This window comes from Fundulus heteroclitus, chromosome 4, assembly GCF_011125445.2.
Source record: "Fundulus heteroclitus isolate FHET01 chromosome 4, MU-UCD_Fhet_4.1, whole genome shotgun sequence".
NCBI classification, from domain to species: Eukaryota; Metazoa; Chordata; class Actinopteri; order Cyprinodontiformes; family Fundulidae; genus Fundulus; species Fundulus heteroclitus.
The window spans coordinates 6,258,424-6,272,532 of NC_046364.1; the positions used below are offsets into that span (position 1 = coordinate 6,258,424).

General features: G+C 40.5%; 1 protein-coding gene across 1 annotated transcript in view; it reads left to right on the forward strand.

Annotated features, from left to right (window-relative positions):
* Positions 1-1,233: 1,233 nt before the first annotated feature.
* Positions 1,234-14,109, forward strand: part of prmt3 (protein arginine methyltransferase 3) — an 80,791-nt gene continuing 67,915 nt past the window's right edge. Inside the window, exons 1-9 of the mRNA XM_012870786.3 lie at positions 1,234-1,330; positions 1,588-1,708; positions 3,269-3,351; positions 3,430-3,479; positions 3,623-3,728; positions 6,676-6,829; positions 7,211-7,352; positions 8,747-8,812; positions 11,293-11,414. Of these exons, the coding sequence (XP_012726240.2) occupies positions 1,309-1,330; positions 1,588-1,708; positions 3,269-3,351; positions 3,430-3,479; positions 3,623-3,728; positions 6,676-6,829; positions 7,211-7,352; positions 8,747-8,812; positions 11,293-11,414 (866 nt within the window). The 5' untranslated portion in view covers positions 1,234-1,308. The remainder of the gene's footprint in view (positions 1,331-1,587; positions 1,709-3,268; positions 3,352-3,429; positions 3,480-3,622; positions 3,729-6,675; positions 6,830-7,210; positions 7,353-8,746; positions 8,813-11,292; positions 11,415-14,109) is intronic.

Consider the following 14,109-nt stretch of genomic DNA (forward strand, 5'->3'; position numbering starts at 1 on the left):
CTATGCATGTAAAAATAGAGGTTGTATAACATTGAAAAAGTACACGTGGTAAGCAAATTAGAGCAATTTTTGCATTAGTTATTCAGTGCATACTTTAATTTTAAAAGAACAGTTGAATGGGTTGGTGATTCGACTTCCTAAAGATAAGAAAGATTAATTAGTCTGCTACACAAACAGCCTTAGTAGCCCCACACAGTCCAGACATGTCACATACTTTGCTATTGCTTCAGATTTAATTAAGCCAGACACACTTTCATACAAGAATACATTTTACAAGTTGCACATATAAGCTACTGAACCAAGTTTAGAAAGTTATCTTTACCCCTATTTGAGCTTGAAACCGGAATTTTCTCCATGTACCAAGTCACTGCCAAACCGACCCTGCAGCATTTAGGCCCTGTATGTTTCAGCTGTGTTGATTTGCCTTTCACAGCAAACAGGAAATTGGACCAGCACAGGTTGTCATGTACATTCCTGCGGGTAGTTTTGTTGCAAGTCGAATCATCTTGCTGCAACTTTGTCATTACAACAAGTTTTATAAGGAAAACACAAACCACGTTTATTTTGTGTTGCACGTTAGGCAACCCTTTATACTTCACACGCGTAATAAAAATAAGGTCAAGAACTAATGAAAATGGTATAAGATGACAAATAACGGATTAAAATATGATATTTTTGGCAGATAAGATGTTTATTTGTCATTGCAAACCTCAACATTAACGGAATCGCGTTGGTTAGCGGACCGACAAAATGAACAAAGACAAAATAAAATAAGAAATAGATTTAACAATAGAGTAAGAATAAAGCTGTTTAAGTGGCATAGCAGAGTCTGAATCTGTTGTTTGGGGAGTTATAAACAAGATGTGGTTGAGTTAGTGGGCTGTAGAGAAAAAACTTGGGTAAATAGGGAACTCTGCATGAATAAATAATAAATAGATGGGGCAGAGACACATGTATTAAGAGTAAAACGTAAGTAACGAACAATGGATAGAAATTAGTTGGGGGGGATGTATGCTTGTGTGGGGGCATGCTGTATGAGATGGTGTGATAGATGAGGCAAAGTTACCCAAGTATTGATTTATATGAGTTGTATAAGTTGTTTAATTAATCAAAAAGTGGATTGCACATATGGAAGAACTATAACGCCTATCGGAAGTCATTTTTTAAATAAAGATCATACAAACGCAAACATACAAAAAGAACGCATCTTAGTGACACCTGGTGGTTGCAACCAGGAACTACAACCCCTCCGTCTAGAACGTCACCGTACGTCACCAGGAAGTCCTCCGATTTCCAAAAGGAAACATCATGGCAGACCACACAGACCCACGTGAGTCTCCTATTTAGCCAAACAACACATCTTAAACGTGTTTTTACTGGAATAGGAATGTTTCGCATGTGCTGCTGAATATTCAAACAATGAGACGTTCGCTCAGTGGAGCTGAACGGTGCGCCAGCAGCAGTTTGCTGAGCTGCAGGCAGGAACGCTGCTGCTGCTGCTGCACATTGAAATGAGTTGTGTTGCTGCTGCTGCTGTGATGCTCAGTGTTGCGTCTTTGAAGCCGTCATGAAGTTTTACTCTGGCAGATGGCGAGGAGATGCCTGAACTCTCTGACGGAGATGATGATGATGTGGACGACGATGAAGAGCAGTGGCGGTGGATGGAGGAGGAGGAGAGTCAGACAGTTACCTGTTTGTTTTGTGACAAGTGAGTGCAATCAAAGGAGGAAAAGGTCAAAGTAGAAGAAAAAATTGGTCAATGTTTTCAAATGTAAAGGTAATTTAAAATTGCTAACTTTAGGATGCATTTAGTTCTGGAATAGATGCGTAAGATTTCCATAAAGAAGAATATTTGGGACGTTCTAAAACGCTTAACGTGAAAAAGCTTAACGTGGCTTAAGGTAGGAAAACAACGAGGAATCATCAATTTGGTGATCATTGATCGTTGATTAGGTACATTAAACCACGTTAAGCCTTTTTCTCGCCATAGGCACCAATGAAGAAGAAAACGTTAATGTGAGATATCTTCTATAATCGTTGGATTTCGGTTTATTCTTTTTGACAGGCTTAAGTCTTCATGACAAGATATGGCCATGCGAAATTTGGTGATGATTCCTCGTTGTTTTCCTACCTTAAGCCACGTTAAGCTTTTTCACGTTAAGCGTTTTTCACGTTAAGCATTTTAGAATGTCCCAGAATATTTTACTATAGATAAATGAAGTATATTTTTGTCAATAGGTTGCAAACGACTTGCTTTTTCATAATTTTGATGCATTAAACCTAAACATAAAAACACTGTTGGTTAAATAATAAAAACTGTTGATCTTTAATAAAAAAAAAATTTAAACAAATTTCCTATTGTATACTATAAAAACAAACTCTTGTTTCAAAGAGATGTGAAAGTTTTCTGGCTCTAAACAAAATTTGATTAGCTGGACCGAGGGCAAAAATGGCTCTGCGGGTTGTAAAGGTTGCTGACCCCTGTTCTAGTACAACAAGCTACTGTCGTAGCTAACCTCGGTCTGAGGTTCTTGTGCATGCCAAAAGAAATAGAAATAATGTACTATCCCACATTAAATGATCTCCGTTGTAGCATTTAAGTTAATAGCTGCATGTATATCATAACTCAAACAGTTCTGGTCATGAGTTGTACATCGGTCTCCTGTTGAGTTAGAAGTCCTCTCAGTTTCTTCTCTTAGTCAGAATTTAAAGTGTCGATTAAAACAAACTAACTGGAAATTTAGTTTCCTAGGGGTCTAATCATAAATGTGAAATTCATTTTTTTTAATATTAAGATCTTGCATATTTTATATAACATTTACGAGAGGATCTGTTTGTCATTGTAACTTTTGTGGCTTGTTTTAGACTTCATGGCCATGACTTATACCACGATATATTTCCTAAATTCGGTCGATACAATATAATTATGATATCGATATAAAGAAAATAAAAGCCTCAGAGTGCCAAGAATTCCCACAACAGATGCCTGTACACACTGATGACAATTATTTTTGCCATATTTCTGAAACTCCTTCAGTATAACATTTTAGAAACATTTGCTTTAAAAAAAACAAAACACGTAAAACCCAGAACATCAGTCAGTGACAAATGCCGTAATAATAGAATGTAATATAGATTAAGATATGGGAAATGTCATATCAGCGTTGTTGGATGAAGTTATATCGTGATATGTAATGATATTGAATTATTGTTCACCCCTCAGACGTCCTGATTAAAACAGCCTTTCCTGCTTTCAACTTCTGTTTAGGGTGCTGGGTTCTGTTTCTGCAACCCTTCAGCACTGCTCAGCTGAGCACCAGCTCAACCTTGTGAACGTAATAAGGAAACACGGTAAGTAGTTTCTGCTTCTAGGAGGACCAGACAGTCGCTTTGTCTTGTTGGGCTCATTCATTGTCCATTTCTCTTCAGGTTTGGATGACTACGGTTACATAAAAATGATCAATTTCGTTCGCTCCACAGTAAGTTCTGTCTGGAATTTAGCGCCAGCGATTTGTCACATTTCTTTCAACAAAAAGTGTTGTGTACATTGATAAAAAGCACAGAAATCCAGAGCAAGCACTAACTTCTGCTGTGTGTTAAATCCGGTGATGTGGATGCTCAGAATTGCGGTCCGTCGTGCCTGATGGAGCCGTTGGACGGCCCCTTACCCTGGGACAGTGAAGACTTCCTGAGACCTGTACTCCGGGACGACCCGCTGCTACAGACAGGTACTGCATCTAGCTCCACTTTCTAAAAATACACAACCGTCTCTTACTTACAATTCAAAAAAGGTGTACTGCAGCCAATCCATACGGGATGCAATTTATTTTGTATTCTTCGGGGCGCCTGCAGTTCTGTAGAGGCTGTTTGGCTCTAACAAGCTGCTCGTTATGCTTCTCGTCACTCCGAACGCAGAATGCGTCACTCAGTCGTAAGTTAAAAGTTGTGTGGGAAATACCAAGAGGGCCAGCAAAGACAGATTATAGAGATTTAAAAGAGTTAAAGTATTCTGCATGGTTTGAGTGTAAGTTGGGAATCACGCACTGACATCAGGAGTTTTAATTTGAAGCATCGCTGATTCAAGGACAGTTTTTATTGTTGGCTAAATTTACGACATTTATGATTTCATACAGCAATGGGTCCGCCCACATGTTGAGGGTTAGTGTTGGTTATTTGTTGGTTTGTACACTCCATCAGTGAGAACATTTTCATCGTATTCATTATGACTGCAGTGTGTCAAAAAAAGTTTTAAATCCTATATATTGGGACCCAAAAAGTCTTAAATGAGCCCAGATTTCAAATAGAAGGTCTAAAGTTGCCTTTAGGATCAGGGAAAGTAGGGTTTTCGGTGTTTAATTTCATAAAGTGCTTGAAAGCTTTGATGTTTGGTCACCTGTAGGTGTAAAATTAACTACTGTCACAGTTAAATATAAGTCACTAGGTGAGACAGTTATTAGGTAAACATAAGTTGTGTTGCATAATAACCGTGGGATTATTATGTAAATCATAATAATCTTAAGGGCCGTAAAGCCTTAAATTTGTGAAACTTGCGGAAACGCTGATGTCCATCCCAATTCAGCAATCCCATCTTCATCTGGATCTGACAACCATTTAATAATGTGATGCACAACCATAAGAATATTATATTAAAAAATAACATGTAGATATGTATGGATTTGTGAAACTTGGAAAATCAATATCAGTGGCAGATGATTTTGGCGTTCCCACTTTCTAATTGTTCATTTAAACGATTTACTTTACCAGGAAGATCTACTGAGGTTAAAAACCTCTTTTTAAGGGAGCCCTGATCAATATAGGCAGCAACAGTATAATTAAATTACAAAATTACACACACACAATAACTCATAAGAATGAAATACATTTAAAAGACAGAACTAAAATGTGTACTTATAATGGAATTAAGCCAGATCTACTCAGTATCAATTTAAAAGCTCTCAAAGTAATAAGTCAACTAATTTCCAGTTGTGCTGCAACATATTCCCCGGAAAAGGTGCAGATTAAACTACCGTGTTTTTTGGATTATAAGGCGCACTTAAAATCCTTAAAGTTCTCAGAAATTCATGGTGCCCTTTATATATGATTACCATTGTGTTTACTGACTGATTTTATGTGGTACAATGCGCTCAAGAAATGTAGGCATCAGTACGCTCGACTATGAAGGGTAAAACGTCTGCAGAGAGTCAGCGAGGAGTCCAGCAAGCTCACAGTATAAACACAGTACGGCCGACTATGTGGCAGCCTTTAGGCAGCTGGAGTACGAGCTAGCAACAATAAACCTAGTAAGCTAATTCAATATAAGTTATGTTTATTTAAGACTTATGTTAGAAACAGGGCAGTGTAGTCCAGCTACATGTACTGTGTACATGAAGGGGCGGAGTGATATTACACACTTGGGAAGTATATTTGGTGCGCTTTATAATCTGGTACACCTTATATGTGGACAAAGACGCACAAAGATTCATCCATTCCCGGTCCGCCTTATAATCCAGTGCGCCTTATGGTCCAAGAAATACGGTAAAGCCTTTTTAGCCGTCTCAGTACAGACAATAAGACCCAAAAGCATGAATGGAAAGCATAAGGAGCAGTACTTTTCAGTGCAGTTATGTTACAGATGTATGAAGGCAGAAGCCCAAGTGTTGCCTAATATATAAAAACAAGCCAACGATTGTTCCCTCTAGTGGTAAAACGTAAAAACAAACAATAAAAAAAACTTTTTCTGCACTGATTTTATATCAAGACAGAGTTCTTAGTGTCTGTGATTTATATTCCGTTTTTACCCAACTCATTGATTTGGTTTTATGAGCTACAAGCAGACGCAACAAATGACCAGTTTAAGTTTTCACCTTCAGGTTCCGTTACATCAGGCTTTTAAACTGGACCTGCAGATCTAAACTGGTTCAGGTTTAAATGTCCGTTAGCGGCACTCACCCTCAATTTCTGGCTTTCTTGTTATCAAAATAAAGTCAGTACAGATAAACTATGACCTAATGAAATGTACTTATTGTAGGACTATTCTGATACTGGTTCTGATGTCTGACGACATGAAAGCTAAAAAAAAATAAAAAAATAATTAAAGCTGCAAAATGCAACTTCTGTCTTCTGCTTCATGCTTTTTGGGGCATAAAGATCAATAAATGTTTTCTCTGAAATGTCCTCTCTATACATTCTGGCATCGCGTGAACAGAAATCATTTTGGTAATCCTTACTGAGCTGATTTAGCATGGCTCATAATCATATAGTGAGGGAAAAGGTTAAGTGTGATTGTATGGAGCAGGGATCACCAATCTTTTAGAAGTTTTGAGCTGCTTCATCGGTACTGTGTCATACGAAGGGCTACCTGTACTGACCTTTGATCTACCACAGCGCTCACCTTAACTTTATGTAATATAAACATGTTTTGAATGCATTCATCATTTTAAATCAATGTAGTATGATTTTAAAAAGGAAGAGCAACTAAATAAAATGGCACTTTAAATGCAGCTCCCTGGAGGGTTGTGCTATATTTTGAAGAGGCTCGGGGGCACCATATGTGGCCCTTGGGGGCTACCTGGTGCCCGTGGCCACCATGTTGGTGACCCCTGGTATGGTGTGTATGTCAACATCGGGTTTTAACTGTATATACTGGTTGTGCTTACGCCTCTGTTGTTCCATCAGACCCGGAGGAGCTGTGTGGCAGGGAGGAAACGTGCTCATCATCCAGGGCCGAGCCCTGTGATGAACTGCTCCGCAGGGCCCAGGCGGCTGAAGAGCGAGCTCAGCGTTCAGAAGAGGCGCTGGCCAGAGCCATGGAGGATCTACACAAGCTGAAGTTAGTAGTTTTCTGTCGTATTTCTTCATGTCTGGAGCTTTTTCTGAGCCTGCCTTTTTAAGGGATGTAGTTGTTCTGCAGTGCCCTCTTTGAGCCAGCAGGGGGACACAGTGATCTCTGCACAACTTCAGTCTTGAGTTCCCTGTGGAAAAAGTTTGAAGGGAAGAGGAAAGATTAAAGAAGGAGAAGGGGAAAATTCCACTGCAGCAGGGGAAGCTAAAGGGAGCAAGAGAAAAGTGAAAATTACAGGGTGTGGAAGAGAGTTAGAAAGATGAATGCCTCCTTCCTCCTACGGCTTCGTCCTCCAAATGTCTGCTCACTGCTTTTGTCCCATGTGCCGGTATTAGAAGGTAATCGCAGGTCTCTTTGCTTTTGTTTTAGGCTCCTGGCTCAGGGTTTGGTGCTGAACGCAGAAACCAGCAAATCTAGCAACCTGGGCGCTGTCGCCGAGCTGCGGGAGGATGAGGACGAGGCCTACTTCAGCTCCTACGGCCACTACGGCATCCACGAGGAAATGCTGAAGGTGTGAGTCTCACCAATGCACGGTCACTGAGCGCTGTTGGGAGGCAACATCCCTCAGCAAATAAGCCCTGAAAGTGAGGCTGGGCTCATCAGTTTGCAACTTGGTTGAAAGCTCTCAATGCAGCATGTAAATGAAAACTATCAGCTTCCTGCACAAATTCATACCCAGTACAGGACGTCTTCTCAAAAGTGACAAATCAGCAATAAGTGCGGAGCTCTCATGTGAGACGTTGCGCTCTCTACATAACATGGAAATTAATTTTCACATGCATTAAAGCGCTGAAACCTGGAAGTGTCAGCACACCCTCAGGGGAACGTGTGTGTGTGTGTGTGTGTGTGTGTGTGTGTGTGTGTGTGTGTGTGTGTGTGTGTGTGTGTGTGTGTGTGTGTGTGTGTGTGTGTGTGTGTGTGTGTTGGGGGTGTCTGTTTCTCTCTGCTGCACTTTCCTGCCGATTGCAGTGTGTGGACATATTCCTCTCCCTGATTGGTGCCAAGCGCCTTGAAGTTTTGCGTTGTGCGTGCGTCAGTCTGAAAACTTCATCAGAGGCTGAGGCGTGGCCGGGAACACGATGACGATGGTTTCACTGGGTCATCCTGGCCAAACGGCGTCACCATAAACACAGACCGCGTTAAACGGATCCTTATTTTTGAAAAATAAGCTTCATCAGTAACAGTTGGCTTGATTTTTGCATTTTTTACTTTATATAGTTTATCCTGGTGTAAGACATTCCTCTGGTCGTCGCTGAAATAAAAAAGAAAATGGTAAATTTTTTTGTTACATAAATTGTGACCAGAATCGTTTTTTTCCCTCCTTCTTTAGGTAAACTTGATGTGTGCATTACAATTTATTTATTCAAACTATTCGTAGAAAACCGATTTTTGTTTCTACCACATATTGAATGTATTATTCTTCCTTCTAAGTCTGCATATCTTGGTCTTGCCACATTTTTATTTATATATATATATATATATATATATATATAAATGTCTTCACAAAGTTGACAAATCAGTGTTTCCACTCAGTCTGGAAAAGTATGGATTTTGATTTGAATATTGTCCAAGCCTGGGTGGGTGTAGAAGAAGAGGAAAAAAAGATAATAGAAACTAGTTAGATTTGATGTATTTAAAATACAAAACTTTTTTGATTATTTATATGTTTATCCATCCAACCCTTAATCAATTTTTCCATCTACTCCAATTTTTTTTTTCCAATTTTTCCATCTACTCTGCAATTTTCACAGATGTCGTCTTTAATTCTTGACCTGGGTAGAAATATTTCCAAAACTTTTACATTCATGTTTAAAAATGTATCTTGATCCATCTTTTCCTCTGCATACTTATTACTTAGCATGGTTATAGAGGTTGATGCTCTTATTTCAAACCTTTATTCTGCAGGACAAGGTGCGGACAGAGAGCTACCGCGACTTCATCTACAGCAACCCAGAAGTGTTCAGGGACAAGGTGAGCGGGTGCAATAAAGCGTGTGCTTTAATCTGTTTACATGTGTGCATTAGCTGCTATAATGAACAGAAAACCTATTAAAGGCAAAGGACGTTTGCGTTTTTTTTCAGACAGCACATTAATAAAGAGACAATGTCTGATTTAAGACACCGCAGCTCTCTATTAACGCCTCAAAAGTCGACTGCATGGTCCAGATAACCGACGTGTAATCCACTAGCGAACCCATAACACCCCCCTCCATGCCAAACCCCCACCGTTTCCCTCCCATGCTGCCTTCTTTAACAGCTTTTAGCTCCTGGAAGAAGTAGCCGTTCATTATGTGGGTAGTAGGTGGTTCAGATGAGGCTGTAGAGGACAGAGGTTGCTCGTGTCGATGGAAACTTACATTATCCCCGTCAGGTTGACTCAGTCAGCAGTGAAGGAAGTGTCTTTTTTAGCAGTCGCAGACAGAAGAGAGCACAATAGTGTCATCAGGACTGGAGAGAGAATGGAGGAGTTGTGTCGTGTCAGCATTGTGCCTGCGACACTCTGTGAACTTACAAAGACAGCAGGGTACTCACTGAGAGTTTCCCTAAATAGAGGCAACCAGACACAGAGCTTCGTTTAGAGGGACACATTGTAACCGCTTCCCTATCTCTGTAGCACCAGTTAGAACTGCAAATGAAATATTAAGGACCACTATGAACAGAGTAGGTCTTACCGAAATATAATTTCTTCATTTACAAACCATGAACCACGTCTGAAGGGTAAAAAAAGCAAAAAAAAAAAAAGTGACACTCCAGCTTTCTATACCCAGACGCGCTGTAGCCGATCTGTGAATTTATCGAAGCTTTCTCTGATTTTACACTGAAAGCTGTTAAGTTTTCTCCCTGAAGTGTCCAGCCATCCACTTGTTGTGGTTCGAGTCAAAAGGCCTGACTTTCTGTAAGACTCAGCGCACCCGGGGGGAGCAGCGGGGTGTTTTCGCAGAGTTGCCTCGCTGAAAAGGAGCTCAAGCTCGGTCAAAGAATGTCGCGCTTTCAGCTGACAGACCAGCCCACAGCCTGGGAGAAAGCACGAAATGGAACCGATAATATAACTGTGGTTAAAAATCTGTTAAACTATTAAATGTGTTCTGCTAATGGCTGAGGCAAAAGATTAAATACAAAGCTTTAATGTAACTCGGTGAATGAAAACCCCCAGGCGAGGCAGCGGTCTCCTCAAGGGAAGCTCCAACTGGACAAAAGCCTGACCTCACCGCTGCCCACACCCAGGGAGTCCTAGCTGAATCAAACCGATAAAAATCATTTTCACTGCGGTTAAAATCTCTCTTAATGTGTTCTCCTTGCCCCCGCCATGGCTGAGGCCGAAGATCTATAAAGGTGTAAATATTAAGTCGGTCACTGAAAACAGGAGGAAGAAGCAGCGGTTTGCCCCGGGAACCAGCAGCGCCTCCAGGGAGCTCCAACTCGGCTGCAGGCTAAACGGCGCCGCCTCTCCTCTTCTCTCTTACTCTCAAACACACAGTATCAAAGTTCAGACAGGCTCTGCCTTAATTTATCGTCAGCTGTGTGATCCCAATATTTATCCCGGTGGATTATTCATCAAAAATATCCAAAACGATTTTGCATATACAGTTATAGAAACATTTATATTAATTCATTTATTTGTTTCAGTTATAATGATTTTTTTTATTGTTTTTCTTTTCTTGCAGATTTCTTTGAAGTGTTAACAGGGGTTGGGGGGCTGAGGGGGTGTTTCCCTTTTCCAGGCCTTTCTAAGCCAGTCGAATCAATAAAGTGGGCAAAGATAATCTGAGCGGGGAGGAGCCGAGTCGGTGGGGCGATAACTGCGCCTATTGTGTCTGAATTAAACATTGCTTAATATAAATATAAATAAAATAAAATTAAAAAAACCCTTATTAAAATGCATCAAAACTAAAAACCGTTTTCCTTTTTGGTCTTTTAAAATACCATTTAAGAACAAGTACTTTGATGTGATTTGTCCACTTTAATAAAAATACAAAATCCGTTATTAATATGTTCTTTTTATGTTTCTTTAAAAAAAAAAATAGGCAGTCCTATTAATTGGTGTAACTTTTTTTTTTTAGTTATACTTGGTTAAAGACATTAATTTTCAAGAAAAACTGTCTTGAATTTGGGAAACACGTTTTTGGTCTTGCGGCTGTCGGGTCGTATTTGAAGAATATTTCTTATCAAGTGGAATCCTACTTGTTTATGCTCCCCATGAACCCTGAATTATCTACATATCTACCCCATTTCCTCTCTTTGGTCACTTTCAGTGAAGTTGGCAACTACAAAATTCATAAAACATAAAGTACATGGAAAATTAAATGGGGGGGGGGGGGGAAACATATTTACAAATTTGTATAGAATGCCTCATCTGTCTTTTGAAAGCAAATGTTAAAATAGTTTAAGAAGAAATAATTGTAAGAAATGTCCTAATAAGAAAATTCAAATTCCATCCATATTCATATGCAGGTGGTGCTTGATGTGGGTTGTGGGACCGGGATACTGTCCATGTTTGCTGCCAGAGCTGGGGCCAAAAAAGTGATTGCAGTGGACCAGTCAGAGATCATCTATCAGGCAATGGACATAGTCAGGTGAGACGTACACTAGACTCACAGTTAACTTTTTAGAATAGATTATTATTAATTATTGTCCTTCAATGGGGGATTTAGGTGTACCAGGATATGAGTCAAAGGCAAATTGAAGCATGCAGATACACACAAATGTAAAAAAATTAAATAAAAAAGCATGAGAATAAGAGACTATATAGTAAAGGCAAATCTAAGACATAAGAAAAATCCATGACAGCTTTTAGAAATGGCATCCTCAGGTTACACAAATATGCTACAGAACTGGGTGATTTAAAAAATATTAGAATCATGCCTGAAATATAGAAGAAATGGAAAGAAAAGAAAAAAGAAACACTACAAAAACAGCAAAAAATATAAACAACTTAGTGAGTTTGTTGGGAGGTATTGTTGGTGGTTCTAAAGTCTCAGAGCTGCTGGGACGAAGGATCTGTGATAACGCTCCTTTGTGCACCGAGGATGCAGCAACGTGTCACTGAAATAGCTCTGCTACAGCTTTATGCATGAGGTCCTGTCTCCCAACACCTGCACCGTGTCCAGGGGCCATCCTAGGGCACAGCTGGCGTTCCTGATGACCTTGGGTCTCAGTTCAGGAGCTGCATCCTTCGAAAGACGTATTTGTAGGCCGTTTACGTCACAGAGCGACGACAGTGGCTGTCCCAATTCATGGATCCTTCAAAGTGCGGCTGGCGAATGTGTTCTGATTAAAGGATGGGTCTGGTGTCCTTCATGGCTAATCCTATCCCATGATTCATGACAGGTTGAAGGGAACTTTTTAACGGGAAATAGTGGTGGAGTGGACTGTAAAGCTGTGAATAAAGTTGGATAAATTACGCTTTTTGTGACATAAAAGTAACTTTTAAAAGGCTTTTAGCCGAGATGGTAGCTATATTAAACCAGAATATCTGCTCGGTTTGTTGGCATATCGCTTGATCTACAAAATGCTTGGACTGCAGCCAGCTCACCTTGTCGGCTTCCAGCTGACCGTTTGACCAAGGCTCTCCATGCCGAGGTAGAACGCCTTTTTACCGGCACATTGCTTTCCAACTCCTGCTGTCTTTCCACTATGAGAATAATTAATATATCTAATGTCAATCTTTGGTTAGTTCATTATTATTATTATTATTATTATTATTATTATTATTATTGTTCTATTCAAATAAACTGATTTAAGCTTTGCTCAGAAGGTTAGAGGGTTAGTGTTTAAGTAGTAGAATGTTTTACTAAATTACACAAATGGTATTTGTCATCACTTCATTTTTTTTAGTGGTATATTTCAATGTAAAATTAAACATTTGGCTGATTAATGAATTAGAACATAAAAGATGATAAAGCAACATTATAAATAAAAGATTTTGGGCCATAATTAATACGTAAAGGGGAAAATAAAAACTGTACAGTTATTTATGGTAGAGACAACGGAATAAACCTTTGGGTTCCTTTTAGCTTCACAGCTGCTATCGCTAGGCAATAGGAGTAACGTAAAGTTAAGAGCGGGGACAGCCGGTGGAGGCTAGACCCTCCCAATTCTTCCCATTTTCTCTTTTTCGCGGTCCACAAAGGACCCAGTCCACATACACCGGGTCCTTCGAAAGATGCAGACCTTGAATTGAGACGGACCCCTTATCTAAAGGCTTCCTCTCAGCTGTAGAGAACCTGACTGTGAAGTCAAAAAAGGTTTTCACGCACACTTCCTGCACTCCGAAAAATCTCAGGCTCCTCAGCAGGAGAGCTTTCAGGGCATCAGTCTTGCTACTCCAGTCCAGTTCGTTGTTCAGGTGAACCCTCCGGTACTTCTAAGAGTCCACCATCTCACGGTCAGGTCCACAGATGTTCTTCGGTGTGGTGGGTCTGTGCCTGCTGCGATCCACCACCAGCTTCTTGGCTTTCCTTGTGTTGGTCAGGAGACGGTTCTGGTGGCACCACTCAGCAAAGTCCTGTGTCCACTATCTGTACTCTTGACTTGTCCTCCCCTGCAATAAGGCCGACTATGGCAGTTGTCACAAAAACGTTTGCAGACGGCAACCTGAGGAGTTGATAGAGAAGTGTAGAAGGTGAGCAGAAGTGGTGCCGGTACGGTTCCTCACAGGGCCCCCATACGGCAGAGCAGCCGGTCCGATACACAGCCCTCTGTGTATTACTTTGTGGTGCTTTAATGTAATTGAAAATGAACTGCTCTGTGTGCATGTCATAGAATTGGATCAAAGAGCTGACTTTCTTTCTTCAGCACACAGCGAACAACAGCAGCAGCAGTAAGTAGAGCTTTGTATGACCTCCATCTTTCTTTTATTTGTTGCAGCTGGCTGACTTCAATAGAGCTGCTGTCAATGGCATCGCCGTAATGTACATAATTTACACCTGCAGTTTGACTTGTTTGTCCCTCGGCTCTTTCTCCCCCGCCGGTCGCTGCGGTCCGAAGGCAGCAGTCACGTCCGCACAAACACACAGAATGTACTGAACCCCATTTTTATTACCTTTGTGAATTAGTTTACGGTCTGATTTCTGGTTCAGTGTGTTTCCAGTTTTCCAGCAGCTGGTTCTCACCACTGGAGTCCATTTACCTCCACTGGAGCTTCTGCTTTCTCTACGGCTACCTGTAAACGCGAACACACCCCTGCTCCTGAAATGCATTTTTGAATTAGAGGCCATTATGACCGCTGTTATTACCGTTATGTAAGAGAGCGACATATAAGCAAAACAA